General features: G+C 40.4%; 1 protein-coding gene across 2 annotated transcripts in view; it reads left to right on the top strand.

Moving 5' to 3' along the window:
- Positions 1–8,759, top strand: part of LOC135513115 (tensin-3-like) — a 114,590-nt gene extending 105,831 nt beyond the window's left edge. For both annotated transcript variants that reach the window (XM_064935835.1, XM_064935834.1), the window contains 9 exons: positions 989–1,075; positions 1,301–1,432; positions 2,355–2,453; positions 2,820–2,897; positions 3,036–3,113; positions 3,420–3,588; positions 3,711–3,779; positions 3,913–3,942; positions 4,323–8,759. In XM_064935835.1, the coding sequence (XP_064791907.1) occupies positions 989–1,075; positions 1,301–1,432; positions 2,355–2,453; positions 2,820–2,897; positions 3,036–3,113; positions 3,420–3,588; positions 3,711–3,779; positions 3,913–3,942; positions 4,323–4,464 (884 nt within the window). In that variant the 3' untranslated portion in view covers positions 4,465–8,759. The remainder of the gene's footprint in view (positions 1–988; positions 1,076–1,300; positions 1,433–2,354; positions 2,454–2,819; positions 2,898–3,035; positions 3,114–3,419; positions 3,589–3,710; positions 3,780–3,912; positions 3,943–4,322) is intronic.
- The last annotated feature ends 6,213 nt before the right edge of the window (positions 8,760–14,972 follow it).

Below are 14,972 nucleotides of genomic sequence, written 5' to 3'. Positions count from 1 at the left end.
TCCATTCACCTGCTCTGCATCTCACAAAGACACTGCAGTTGGAACCCAAAATTTCAAATTTAGACTCATCAGACCAAAGGACAGATTTCCGCCGGTCTAATGTCCATTGCTCATGTTTCTTGGCCCAAGCAAGTCTCTTCTTATCATTGGTGTCCTTTAGTAGTGGTTTCTTTACAGCAATGTGACCATAAAGGCCTGATTCACGCAGTCTCCTCTGAACAGTTGATGTTGAGATGTGTCTGTTACTTGAACTCTGGGAAGCATTTATTTGGGCTGCAATCTGAGGTGCAGTTAACTCTAATGAACTTATCCTCTGCAGCAGAGGTAACTCTGGGTCTTCCTTTCCTGTGGTGGTCCTCATGAGAGCCAGTTTCATCATAGCGCTTGATGGTTTTTGCGACTGCACTTGAAGAAACTTTTACCAAATAGGTTTATCTTCTGTATTCCACCCCTACCTTGTCACAACACAACTAGAAGGAAATTAATTCCACAAATGAACTTTTAACAGGCACACCTGTTAATTGAATTGCATTCCAGGTGACTACCTCATGAAGCTGGTTGAGAAAATGCCAAGAATGTGCAAAGCTGTCATCAAGGAACTGGGTGTCTACTGAAGTATCTCAAATATAAATTATATTTAGATTTATTTAACCGTTTTTATTCAACCTTTTTTTGGTTACTACATGATTCCATATGTGTTATTTCATAGTTTGGATGTCTTCACTATTATTCTGCAATGTAGAAAACAGTACAAATAAAGAAAAACCCTGGAATGAGTAGGTGTGTCCAAACTGTTGACTGGTGCTGTATGTTAACTCCATATATACAGTACATACAAAGACAATAGCATGCCTGACTTCTCACACAGTCATACTGTCGCACACAGTGTTCACTGTAAATATGTGTATCTACTGTACCATTGTGCTCTAATCTCTAGAATGGGAGAATCAGACTCAGTGGTTGTCTTTGCCTGTGCGTTGTGTTGCAGACCTGTTTGCCAGTAAGCAGCACACTGTAAAGTTTGTTCAGGACACATCCAAGTTCTGGTACAAGCCTGACATCTCCAGAGATCAAGGTAAATATTGTCTCTTAATATTACACGTGTGCTGCAAGAACTGTGTGTTAGTGAGTGTGTGTGTCACCCTTTTTCCTATGTAGCGCACAACTACTATGGCCCCTGGTCAAATTAGTGCATTATATAGGGAATAGGGTGGCCATTTGGCACGCAGCCCTGAATGACATATGGGTGTTGTGACTTTCTGTGTAAGACATGTGTTTTGTCCCCTGTGGCGCTCTGTAGCTATCACTATGCTGAAGGACAGAGAACCTGGATCTTTTGTCGTCAGAGACAGTCACTCGTTCCGCGGAGCCTACGGATTGGCTATGAAGGTGGCCACTCCCCCTCCCTCTGTCCTGACACAGAGCAAGAAAGGTTGGTGTCATAGGCTACATTTCTGTACATCCCAAATGGCCCGCTATTCTCTATTAAGTATACGGTACGCTACTTTTGACCAGAGCCCTATGGGAATAGGGTGCCATTTGGGACACAGCCTCAGAGATCAGTTCTAACATGGTCTCATTAGATTCATTTCAGCAAGCCATGACACCCACCATCTCAGCTTGTTCTGAATTGGTTTCTGTGGGCAACCTTATTTTGTTGAAGGACAATTTGAACTCTGAGAAATTTCGGTAATTGATTGAACCCAAATTGGCCATTTAAATTTATAGGATTCATATAATATTCAATTGATATAATACCCATCATCCGATTTGTACCAAACCTCTTCTTAACAATGATTAAGATGCGAGGAATCCAAATAAATGGTAAAAAGCCAGGCATGAACCCCCAGCAAGCAGACAGTATCAGTTCTCTATCGTCAATAAGTAGGATGAACCTGCGGCTTGGAGTAATGGTTCTTTGAACCTTTATTTAACTAGCCATAATTTGCAAATAAATTCATAAAAAATCCTACAATGTGATTTTCTGGATTTCTTTTCTCATTTTGTCTGTCATAGTTGAAGTGTACCTATGAAGAAAATTACAGGCCTCTCTCATCTTTTTACGTAGGAGAACTTGCAAAATTGGTGGTTGACTAAATACTTTTTTGCCCCACTGTATATAGTATGTCATTTCTGACTTATTTCAAATGAGATATGTCTGTCAGTCCAGGGTGGTCTAGGTTACCCCTAGTTGATGATCCTGGGTCAGTTTAGTATTTTCTCCACTAATGGTTAAGGTTAGGATTGGGGGAAGGGAAGCTGATCCTATATCTGCACCGAGGGAACTTGCCATTTCTCAACACCTCTCAAAGTCTGATATCTCTCACTGATGATGTCACTTCCTGTCTCCACAGTGGGAGGGGACCTGTCTAATGAGCTGGTGAGGCACTTCCTGATTGAGTGCACTCAGAAAGGGGTACGGCTTAAGGGCTGTCCCAACGAACCCTTCTTTGGTGAGGACATATTTCTGTGTGTTGTGTTGTGTGCATATGTTTACTGTATGTGTGTTGTGTTGTGTGACTGGCTGCATTTAGACAGGAATCCCAATTCTTATATTTCAGTAATTGGTATTTTGACCAGTTAGATATGATGTGAAATAATCTAATGTGATTGACCAATTAGTGGAAAAAATATCAGAATTGGGCTGCCTGTTTAAATGCAGCCTACGTTTTCTGTATGTGTGGATTTGTTCAGTTTTGATGAAATAATATACAATGTCTTCCTCTGGTGGACATACTGAGTAGTGCATCTAAACAAATCCACAATAACTAGATGGTATGTGAAAGCATCTGAGACAGCCTGTTTCCTGTTCCTCACAGGAAGTCTGACTGCATTGGTCTGTCAACATTCCATCACCCCCTTGGCCCTGCCCTGCAAACTCATCATCCCCGACAGAGGTAAGAATGTGTGTGTGTGTGTGTGTGTGTGTGTGTGTGTGTGTGTGTGTGTGTGTGTGTGTGTGTGTGTGTGTGTGTGTGTGTGTGTGTGTGTGTTTATAAGTTCCGGCAAACTCTTTTTTCTTTCTGTGTTGTCAGATCCTCTGGAAGAGACTAGTGAGCCATCAACACAGTCAGCCACCAACTCTGCTGCTGAGCTACTCAAACAGGGAGCAGGTATTGTTTTATCTCAGCTCTCCTCTTCTCTGACATGGTGTGTGTTTCAGTGTGTCTCTGTTTCAGTGTGTTCATGTTTCAGTGTGACTCTGTTTCTTTGTGTGTGTGTGTATGTGTGTGTGTGTGTGTGTGTGTGCGCGCGTGTGCATGTGTGTGTTTCATGGTGTGTATCACCTTTCATTGTGTACTGTGTGTGTTCCTCTGTGTGGTTCCTGGGCTCAGTAGAGCTGCAGTCTCTCACTGGGTACCAGGCTGTGTGTGTGTGTTACTGTATTTGACATGTGTGCGTGTGTTTCCACTCCCCAGCCTGTAATGTGTGGTTCCTGGGCTCAGTAGAGCTGGAGTCTCTAACAGGGTACCAGGCTGTGCAGAAGGCAGCCAGCCTGATTCTGGCCATGGACCCTCCTTCCTCCTCCACTGTGGTCCACTTCAAAGTCTCAGCCCAGGGCATCACCCTCACTGACAACCAGAGGAAGTGAGCCATACACACAAATGCATGAGCACACATTCATAATGTAAAGAACCTCCTAATGGCAACAGATATTGTATACCTACACTACAATGCTATCAACCCTCACTGCCTGTCTCTGTCTGTAGGCTGTTCTTCAGGAGACACTACACTGTCAATACAGTCATATTCTGTGCTCTTGACCCACAGGAACGCAAGTGAGTACTGTACACTCCTTTGTGTGTGTGTGTGTGTGTGTGTGTGTGTGTGTGTGTGTGTGTGTGTGTGTGTGTGTGTGTGTGTGTTCCTGATAATCATGCATGGTAAGTGAACCTATTCTGTCCTCACCAGGTGGACAAGAGATGGCTGTTCCTCTGCTAAGTAAGTCATCCCCTCATTTCACCTCCTCTAATTCTTTCTCTCGCTTTCTCTCTCTCTTTCTGTATCTCTCTCTCGTTTTATCTATCCATCTCATTGTTTTTCACAATTTCTCTTTCTGTTATTACTCACTCTATCACTACTCTTTTCTGAATTATTTGCTGAATAGCACTGGGTCGTATTCATTACTTCACACCATGTCGAAACATAGCAAAAGGTTTTGCAATGAAAATGAGAATTTCTTATTAGACAAATTCAGGGAGGTCACTCCCCGCTCAGCCCATTTGTTTCCGTTTCGTTCCTAGTGAATATTACTGTGGATTATTCTGTTTGGCGGTTGAAGCTGAAGGCTTACTGAGCTTCTCTGTTGTTTCTCCTGTCAGGATCTTTGGTTTTGTGGCGAGGAAGTCGATGAATGGGACGGAGAACGTGTGTCACCTGTTTGCTGAACACGACCCCGAACAACCCGCCAGCGCCATCGTGAACTTTGTCTCCAAGGTGATGATTGGCTCACCGAAGAAATAACACATGCATGAATTCTCACACACACACACACACACACACACACACACACACACACACACACACACACACACACACACACACACACACACACACACACACACACACACACACACACACACACACACACACATTGTTTGTCCTGCTGGTACATACAGCACTCGAATGCTGATGTAGAAGAGGAGGGACTAATGCGTTGCATTATGGGATACTACCTGCAGAAGACAGTAGCAACATCTTTACGCTACACACCAGGGGCCTCATTTATTGACATTGCATTTGATTTATTGACACAAAATTTGCCCCAAAATCTGCATGCACCAGTTTTCAACAAAAGTTATCATTTATAAAAACTTGATGTGAGAATGTTATCACCTCCCCGCAAACTTTAGAACATGCACATGCACATCTGCTCGTGGTTGAAATATTGTGTTACAAGCTGGAAAGTAAGGAGTTTGTAACGGTCTGTTGACAGGTAAACAGCAGTTTGCTAGTGTTTTCTCTTTCAGAAACGGACTGACAGTCCTTTTCCAGATACACCATAAATTACAGCAAAAGATTAAAACATCATGCCAACACAGTAAATAGACTGGTAGTTTATGTAAATGGGTATCTGGCTATAGGTGACAGTATTGCTGTGCGATAGGAGCGCGACATCATTGCGTATTTAATCTCAGAGCATATACCAAGGCAGGACATAGAAACCCAATATTCTATTGATAAACTAAATATTGAGCAACAATTCTTGTTTTGCATTCTGTGGCCTAATGCCAATCGTTCCAAATTATTACTCGTTCACACACAGTTGTAAAACTGTGCCTGCGCCAAATTGATAAATGTCAATATTTCTGTACATGTATTTCCAATACTTTTCAGAAATGGGTCACGCAGACATCTAGTGTGAATGTATGCAATGGTTATACATGAGGCCCCAGAGGTGTACTATAGGGTGACGTTGCCCCCTAGACACTGATCTTGGGTCAGTTTAGCATTTCCCCCACTAATGGTTAGGATTGGGGGAAGGGAAATCTGATCTGATCCTTTATCTGTTACTAGGATAAGCTTTACCCTGAAGCACATTGAGGACTTAAAAAAATACTTTATTAATATAACTTTTTGTTATCAGAGGAGGCTGATGGGCAGAGATCATTGTAATGGCTGGAATAGACAGGTATCAAACACATCAAACACGTGGTTTTATTACAATGAGCCTGTCCTCCTTTATCTCCGCCCAACAGCCACCACTGCTGTGTGTGTATATATAGTCAGGATGTCATTGTAAAGGGAGGTAATCTGTCATGTATGATATGTATTTTTAATTCAGACATGTTTTTAACAAATGTATTTGCTGGAATGTAATCTATATATGATATTGTCCCTCTCATCACACAGCATTACTAGTCTGTCTCTACCCGCCATGCAGAGTAAAAGGCTCTCAACAAAGAACATGGTCACGTTTAATCACGTCAGCCAATCCCTTTAAAGTCATATTATCAATGAAACACGATACACTTTACAATCCAGTGCTTGACTTGGTGCGGAACACACCAATATAAACAGTACCGGAACCTAAAATTAGTTCCGGCACCGACTTCAGTCCAAGTCATGCACTGCTACTACTTTCTTTAGAAGCTTTTCATATAGATACTATATACTGTACTTTTCCTCTCTAAGCCATTAGTATCAACCTGTAAGCCATTAGTATCAACCTGTAAGCCACTAGTATCAACTGACAGTTTTTTTCAATCACTTTAGTGCTATTTTCACAAGCATGTGGTGAATTTCCTAATTTCTTAGTACAAAACTCCAAACTGGTAACACTTGTAAAGCAGCCAGTCTTAAATTCAAAACCTCCTATTTTGCATTCATCTTTCACCACACAACCATTGATCCACAATATACATTTACTGTAAAATACCATCATAACTTTGATTTAATCACCAAACACAACAATTTAGTTTTTTTTTAACAACCAGCTAATGCAATAGCAAACAATGCAAGATACATGTCTAAAAAATGCACTTAAATTACAGTACTTTACACTGTTTTCACATTAGGCAAAACACTTTCACTACCCATCAAAATGTACTCGTCAAAAAGATAAAATCACATTTCCATCATTTCTATGTTATGTGTGATCAGAGGTGTGATCATTGAAGACATCTTTCACAGTCATTGATGCAAAAAATAAATGTATATTGTTCATAGTTGTACTGCAATCATATGAAACAAATTAAATTAATGAAAAAAACAACAACATTTAGTAGGCACTTGTTTTCATCAAGCCTGTCTTCTCATCAACATCTCAGTAAATGTCCTCGTTGTTCATACACCTGGTAAAAAATATTGGCACAGCGAATCCAAGCCTGACATCTGGTTTGATGTCATTGCATGGCCTGATGAGGGTGGCACGCTCATTGGAATGACAATCATACACCTTCCACCTGTATTGTAATTGTGTATTGTATTTTACAGTATTGTATTGTACTTATGATTTGTAGGGGTCCTGTGTGGCTCAGTTAGTAAGAGCATGGTACTAGCAATACCAGAGTGGTGGGTTTGATTCCAAGGTTGGGGTCAATTCAATTCCAATTCTCGTCAATCAGTAACATTTGGAATTAGAATTAGGTTTCATGTGACATTTTGAATTGACTGGAATTGACTCCAACTCTGTTTGATATACAAGAATGGCCAATGCAATTTTAGTAAATGAGTGTAACCCCCCCACCCCCTATCAAAAAGACCCAGCAACTTAATTTTGGATTCATGTTTACTGTATAGGGCAGGGGAATTCAACTCTGACCCTACAAGGCCCAGAGCCTGCTGGTTTTCTGTTCTACCTGATCATTAAGTACACACACCTGGTGCCCAACCACTTTAGAATCTATAGGTTTACCAAATTAAGAGATTATCAATTAAGAGTAATAGGTAAATGTATTTTAACAAATGAGAAGACAATCATATCAAAGGTAATGTGAGGATTGCATTGTGAAATGCAATGACTTTATATGAACATGTATTGCAATGTGAAACATTTATTTCTAGATGAAACATTGATGAAGTTTGGTGAAAAATGACTATGATTTTACGTGTTGTGTTTAGTCAATTGAAAATGTGCTTAGCATTTTGAAACACCTGCCTTTTTGGTGATCTGTTTTGAGTTTTGTACTAAATGTTCCACATGCTTGTGAAAATTGCACCTCAGTGATTGAAAAAAACCTGTAATAGTGTTCAACCCCGCCAGGGAATAGCACCATATCACACAGGTGTAGGATCTGTAAACTTGTAGTGTATTCGCTATTTAAAAAGGCTTCTGACGTTTTTAATGTCTACTTGATTTGCACTAACTAAAAATGTATCAACCCCGACAAAGATGTGCAGCATTAATTATAATCCACATAATAATGCACATTTCCTGTTGCTGCAGGATTCTTTTCCTGCTGTGAGAAACTGCTCCAATGAGTTTGTGGTGATTCTACGTACATGTTGAATCACCTCTGTTTGATGACACCCAATAGACGATCTTCTGGCCACAGACAACATGTGTTATTATTGTGTCTTCCATCCTAGACAAAAACTCATATCTGTTGTCCCTTTAAATAGATTTTAAAACATTTGGAAATATATGTAACATGACGCATTATGTTTGAAAGAAGAACAACTCTGAGAAGACATGAAACCATGCAACATGGTGATGTGTTGCTCTTGAGATGAGTGTTGTAGCTATGGTAAGTATGTGAGGAACACTGCATCCCAAATGGCAACCTTTCCCTATACTGTATAGTGCACTAAACACGCTGGACACAGATGTCAGTTTAACGTCTAATTGTAACAGTGTCATTGGATTCAGGTTAAAAGTTGGATAAGAGAGGAGCGTTGGTGTATATTCAATACCAAGCAGTTTTACATGTTGAGTCGTCGTCATCACATTTATTTATTTTGTTGAAATTAATTAGAAACAATGTTGATTAAAACAGTTTGTGCCCAGTGGGAAGTAGTGCTCCTCTGGTCAGAGGTAGTGCACTATATAGGGAATCAGGTGGCAGTTGGGATGCAGCCTAGTGCTAACCGAAGTCTCTTACTTGTCATTCTGTTGTAGAGTTGATGGGCTTGGTAGGGAACACTTTTTCATACTCACATGTTTCTGTGATCCGTGTCTCCTACTTTTGCCCCCAAAGCATAACTTGGGCACTCAATTGTAAAAATGTGTAAATGAATGTTGTATAGTTGGTACTGTAACATTATCCTCACTAACATATTTTTGGAAAATAAAAAAACAACAGTTAATGTATTACATATATACTACATTCATCATATAGGGTACGGCCATATAAATATGTTGTCTTCAGAACTTCTGAATTGAGTAAATGTTTTTTCATCATCTGTTGACGATTGTCGGACAGACAATTGATGAACGCATGTATGGTTTCATCTGCAGTCATATGGTATATATGGTTTCATCTGGAGCCATATGGTATATATGGTTTCATCTGCAGTCATATGGTATATATGGTTTCATCTGCAGCCATATGGTATATATGGTTTCATCTGCAGTCATATGGTATATATGGTTTCATCTGCAGCCATATGGTATATATGGTTTCATCTGCAGCCATATGGTATATATGGTTTCATCTGCAGTCATATGGTATATATGGTTTCATCTGCAGCCATATGGTATATATGGTTTCATCTGCAGCCATATGGTATATATGGTTTCATCTGCAGTCATATGGTATATATGGTTTCATCTGCAGCCATATGGTATATATGGTTTCATCTGCAGCCACACTGTGTGGCCAGTCTTTTGAGTGTTTTTTCCAGTAGATGGCGCTTATCAATCACAAGAAAATAAACAAAAGTAGGATGCCTTTGGTGTTTGTGTGTGTGAGTGAGTGAGTGAGTGAGTGAGTGAGTGAGTGAGTGAGTGAGTGAGTGAGTGAGTGAGTGAGTGAGTGAGTGCATGTGTGTCAGTGGAGGCTCCTCAGAAGAGGACCATTTCATAAAAATAAAAAAGTGAAACATTAAAAAACAAATCCTTTTTACATAAAACTTTACCAAATATATTCATATGTCACCAAATAATTGATTAAACACAATGCAGGTCTACTGTAGCCTCAGAAGCACTCTGTAGAGTAGCACCATGGAGTAGCCGGAGGACAACTAGTTTCCGTCCTCATCTGGGTATATTGACTTCAATTTAAAACCTGGAAGGCTCATGGTTCTCACCCCCTTCCGTAGACTTACACAGTAGTTATAACAACTTCTGAAGGATGTCCTCCAACCTATCAGAGTGCTTGCAGCATGAACGGACATGTTGTCCATCCAATCAAAGAATCATAAAATGAATCTAGTACTGAAAGCATAAGCTTCAGCTAGCTAGAACTGCAGTGCATAAAATGTGGTGAGTTGTTGACTCAAAGAGAGAGAAAGACAATAGTTGAACAGTTTTGAACTAATCAATTTATTAAAAAATGAAGGAGAAGCAAGAGAGAGCAAGCTATATTTTGTTGTATATATATTTTTTCCTTTTCGCTTACTTAGCTTTCGAATGCAGCTTGCAAGTTTAGCCTTCTCAAACACCCGGCTCAAACAGAGAGGGATGCCATGTTAGCTAGCTGGCTATGGCTATCCAACACTGGAACTTTTCCAAGTCTAGGTTCACTTTTGGTTTTATTAATTTATAGCCACCGGGGCCCACCTGTGTAACTGCTAACTGCTTGCTGACTGTACTGCATGATTGTAGTGGGATTACTAGGGTGTTAGTTCTAGTAGCTATGTTTACTATGATGTCACGTTATCTAATACTCTACTCTTTATGGGTGGCAGGTTGCCTAGTGTTTAGAGTGTTGGACTTGTAACTGAAAGGTTGCAAAATCGAATCCCTGAGCTGACTAGGTAAAAATCTGTCGTTCTGTCCATGAACAGAACAAATTTGTTCTTAACTGACTTGCCTAGTTAAATAAAAAATAAAAAATGGTGACAGCGATGTAGGCTGTGTGTACTGGTTATGACATGAAGGTTTTTGAAGTTTGTTTTTTTGCCTGGTCACAGACAGCTGATGTGTACTGAAGTCCATGAGTGAAGGAAAACGGTGAGAGGAGGAGAGCACGTAGATGCACAAAGGAATTAACGAGCAACGTGATCATGCTGATTGTATGTGGCTGCTATGAAAGGGAACTGTCTTTGTGTGTGATTAGGGGTGTATTCATTCCACCGATTCTGTTGAAAAATATTTCTTAAAGGAAGCATATGGAATGAAACGGGGATAAACATACCTGAATTTGTCCAATGGAAATACTTGTTTGCAACTGTTGGTCTAATGATTACACACTAGATCAGCTCAATGCAGGCAAGAGTGTATTGAATGTGTCACTGTCTGTCACCTTGATTACTTAAATGTTTCTCTCTACCTGTGCACCTACGTTGTAAACTTTCATTCATAGGCTAGGTTGTAGCAACCTCAGATGGGTCCAGGGAAAATTCTAGCATCATGTAGTAACCTAAACCTATCAATGTTACATTGAGCTGGGTGAATGGAATATGAATGACAGTCATCCAATATGCTGTAATAAAAATAAGACCATGCTAATAAAACAAAATAATCGTCCTCCCTCATCTTGAACGTCACCGACCGCCACTGGTGTGTGTTTGTGTGTGTGTGTGTTCCAGTATTTCTTTACCCGTCAGTTAGTGGGTCTTTGTCTAAGCCTTCAGGAGAGGAATGCCAGTCTGTCAGCTTTTCAGAACTGGTGAAACACAAACACTTTGTAATCTTGTTCACGTCCTGTCTCACACACCCCCGTCAAGTAATCATACTTGTTAAGTACAGAGAAACACCTGCAGATTTCTCTTTACAGGTCCACACATGCTGGCTCAATCACTCTTTTACTTTAAGAAAATCTGTCAATGTGTATGTGTGCCAGTTAGTGAATTTGCACTGTCAGTGTTCATACATCTGTGTGTATCTCAATGTTTGTGTATGTGTATTGTATATTTATGTATTTCTGAATGTGTGTGTGTGTGAGTGCCTGTGAAACTATGTGTGTGTGTGTGTGTGTGTGTGTGTGTGCGTGAGAGTGCCTGTGAAACTATATGTGTGTGTGTGTGTGTGTGTGTGTGTGTGTGTGTGTGTGTGTGAGTGCCTGTGAAACTATGTGTGTGTGTGTGTGTGTGTGTGTGTGTGTGTGTGTGTGTGTGTGTGTGTGTGTGTGTGTGTGAGTGCCTGTGAAACTATGTGTGTGTGAGTGTGTGTGAGTGCCTGTGAAACTATGTGTGTGTGCTGCACTTGTTTAATTGCACTGGATAAGGCTTATGAAGCCAGAGTGTCTGGTGACGTTTGTCTCCACTCCTCTCCTTTCCAGGAGCCTCATTTCTAAACTGTGAGTATATTTTGTGCAAAATTCAGCCGTATGTGGAGATTCTAGGTTTTGCTTTTGCATAAAACATTATTGGGATTGATCAAACTGTCACATGTAACATACACACATGTTTGATTGATACATTAGAGCACTACAACATCGCGAGTGCAAAACACTGGCAGCGCGCTCTGCAAATTTGTTTGTCCAGTCAAGCAATTTCAAAGTAAATAAGTCAGCACACTTCTATCGAAAATATGAATTGTTGTTCAATGTTTTGTTTATCAATAAATGATTGTGTTTTTATCTCCTGCCTTGGTATAGGCTCTGAAATGAAATGTTGCCTCCTATCGTCAGGCAGGTCACCCCGTGATATAAGTCAGTATTCGACTTCAATCCATGTCTGAGGACATTGGGAGATGATGTGGAAACCAACCACAAGGGGCAACACTAAGCTCTGTTCCCTTCACGAAGGCTTTGGTTTTGCTAGGGCATTGTGGATGGGGATGGTGGATAACTGTAAGCATCTGCCTCTCGTTCCAGAAATTGCATTTTCAAATCCAGCAATATAAATATACTTTTGTTTTAAGCCTATCCCAGACCTTAATCCTAACTTTAACCATTTGGAGTTCATGCCTAAACGTAAGAATTCTAAGGTTAATTCCTTAAATTATTCATGGAACGATACAGAAGTAACCAAACACTTTGAGAAACATGGAGGAACGTCTAACGTTGGCATGCGACTGTGAGCTCTTGTTGCTATCGCACAGCAATACCGTACAAGGTGTAGGCAACCCTGGTCCTGGAGGGGCACAGGCATTTCATGTTTTGGATTTAACTGGCCTGGAATACCAGGTGTGTTGAATTTAGGCAATCACTGACCTGATCAGTTATCTAAGGAGCTCAGTTGGAAGCCTAGTTGGGACAAAATCCTGCAGTACCTGCAGTACCCTAGGAACAGGGTATACCCCTACTGTTAATGATCTACCGGCCTATTTACATTTGAGGAAGTTGGCTATTCAATTATCAATGGATAATTGAATTATCAATGGATAAATGGTAAACTAATACTTGTCGTGTAGTGGGAATAAACAAGACATGTCAGAAAAGGAGAGATGTCCTGCAATATGGTAATGATTCAGGCCGAGACAATAAATAAAAATGCTAGGCTACATGCTGCCATGTGATCTCCTTACCAATGTATCTTTTTGATCATTTGGCCTACGTTACAATGTTCTTATTAGCCTACCAGTATTATAAATCCAGAGCATTAAACACTTCAATTTCCCTCAAAATAACAGTATTTGTTTGCAATAAAATGTATCAACTACTAGAAGCTGTGCTTAGGCATGGTCTGAGATTTGCGTGGAGATACGCACACTTTCCAGTCAAAATGGATAAATACCAACCTTTGGGGGAAAATTGACACTTTTTTGTAATCTGGATTTGATAAATGAGACCCCAGGGAACTCATTGATAAACTTTGCTATGCACAAAGTATACCCCAAACATGCGTGCGCCAGGTTTCTTACAAAAAGTTGGCTTTTATAAAAATGTTACTTTGCCTGAGAATGTCCCTACATCCACGCAAACTTTAGACCATGCTTTCGAACAGTTTCTGGTGCTTGAAGTATTGTATTGTGAGCAGGAAAGTAGCCTAGTAGTTTGTGCAAATGGGGGATATGATGACTCACTTATACAAAACAATTACATCAAAAAACATGAAAACATAAAATTCAGCCATTTGCTGTCAGTGAGAAGCACAAAAATGTGTTTTATTTTTGGAATCTTACAAAATGAAACAGGAATTTATTTCCTTTTTATTTTATTTTCATAACCATTTCCCAGTGGTTAGATGTGCCAAGTTTATAGAGACATACCCCCATGGACTTGCAGCTGTAATTGATGCAAAAGGTGTCTCTATAAAGTATTGACTTTGTGGGGGGGGGGGTTGGGTGAATAGTTATGCACGATCAAGTTTTCAGTTTATTGTGTAATTTATTTTTTGTTTCACAATAAAAAAATATTTTGCATCTTCAAAGTGGTCGGCATGTTGTGCAAATAAAATGATACAAACCCCCCAAAAATCAATTTTAAGCCAGTTTGTAACACAACAAAATAGGAAAAATTCCAAGGGGGTGAATACTTTCGCAAGCCACTGTAGATCTCAATATTTGTTTAAGTAGGCCTACCTATTAAGAAATTGTGCACACAGATATTTAGTGTGACATTTTGACATAAGTGACATAAAAGAGGCCCCAGATGACTTGGTCCATAATTGAATGTCTCTCTATTCATCCCCAATCCCCAAGACAGAGAGGGAGAGCAGGGCCACATCAGTGTCGGACAGCCCAGCTGCCTGCAGCTCTGCCTGGGCAGGAGAGGGGCGGCAAGGGGGGTGGGGGCGAGGGGGCGGATGGATGACCTCATCCACCATGGGAAACTTTCCCACAGCCTGCACACAAAGAGGGCCGTCAAAAGGTAAAAAGGAAGAGAAAGAAAATAAATGTATCACGGTGTGTAAAAAAACAAACGAGTACGGAAGTAGAACTGTTGTGGAAAAGTGGATTATTTTTGCTGGTTAATTCCTCCCCTCATCCCTAAAATATATTTTCTGATTCATACTGCAATATGATAACAATTCACAAAATTGAACATGAAAAAATATTATAATGAATATTATTACGATTATTATAGAATCGCTTCTATAGACCTACACTTAGGCCTATTAGATTTGTTCCCCCTGCTGAGTCATTGGTGGTCATTTTGCTTGGCCCAGTGAGCTGCATGTTTCATTTCCTGTTTCACTTCCTGTTGCACTTCCTGTCAAAGTTCCTTTGAGCACCTGGTGGCTCGGGCGGTTGCCATAGCTACCATTGTACATCACATTCCTGGCATTACTACCTCCAAATCGTGTTTGGAATTCCAAAGTACTGCTTCCGTTTGGGAATGCCTGACTGCCTCAGTCACAGGCTCTCTCTCTTCCTCTTCCATTCTGGGATCTCCAGTCTCCACTAGCTATTAAATCTCACACTAAGAATGTGCTGCTGCTCTGGCTACGCTATGTTTTAATTGGGTGGCTTTAGGGGTTGCGGGTGGTTCTGGGGTAGAGGGTGATGAGTTGGATGAATTTGCTGATTTTCTCTTTTCTTC

Source organism: Oncorhynchus masou, chromosome 24, assembly GCF_036934945.1.
Source record: "Oncorhynchus masou masou isolate Uvic2021 chromosome 24, UVic_Omas_1.1, whole genome shotgun sequence".
Classification (NCBI taxonomy): domain Eukaryota; kingdom Metazoa; phylum Chordata; class Actinopteri; order Salmoniformes; family Salmonidae; genus Oncorhynchus; species Oncorhynchus masou.
The sequence above is the reverse complement of the archived record's forward strand: the minus strand, read 5'-3'. Positions and strand labels throughout refer to the sequence as shown.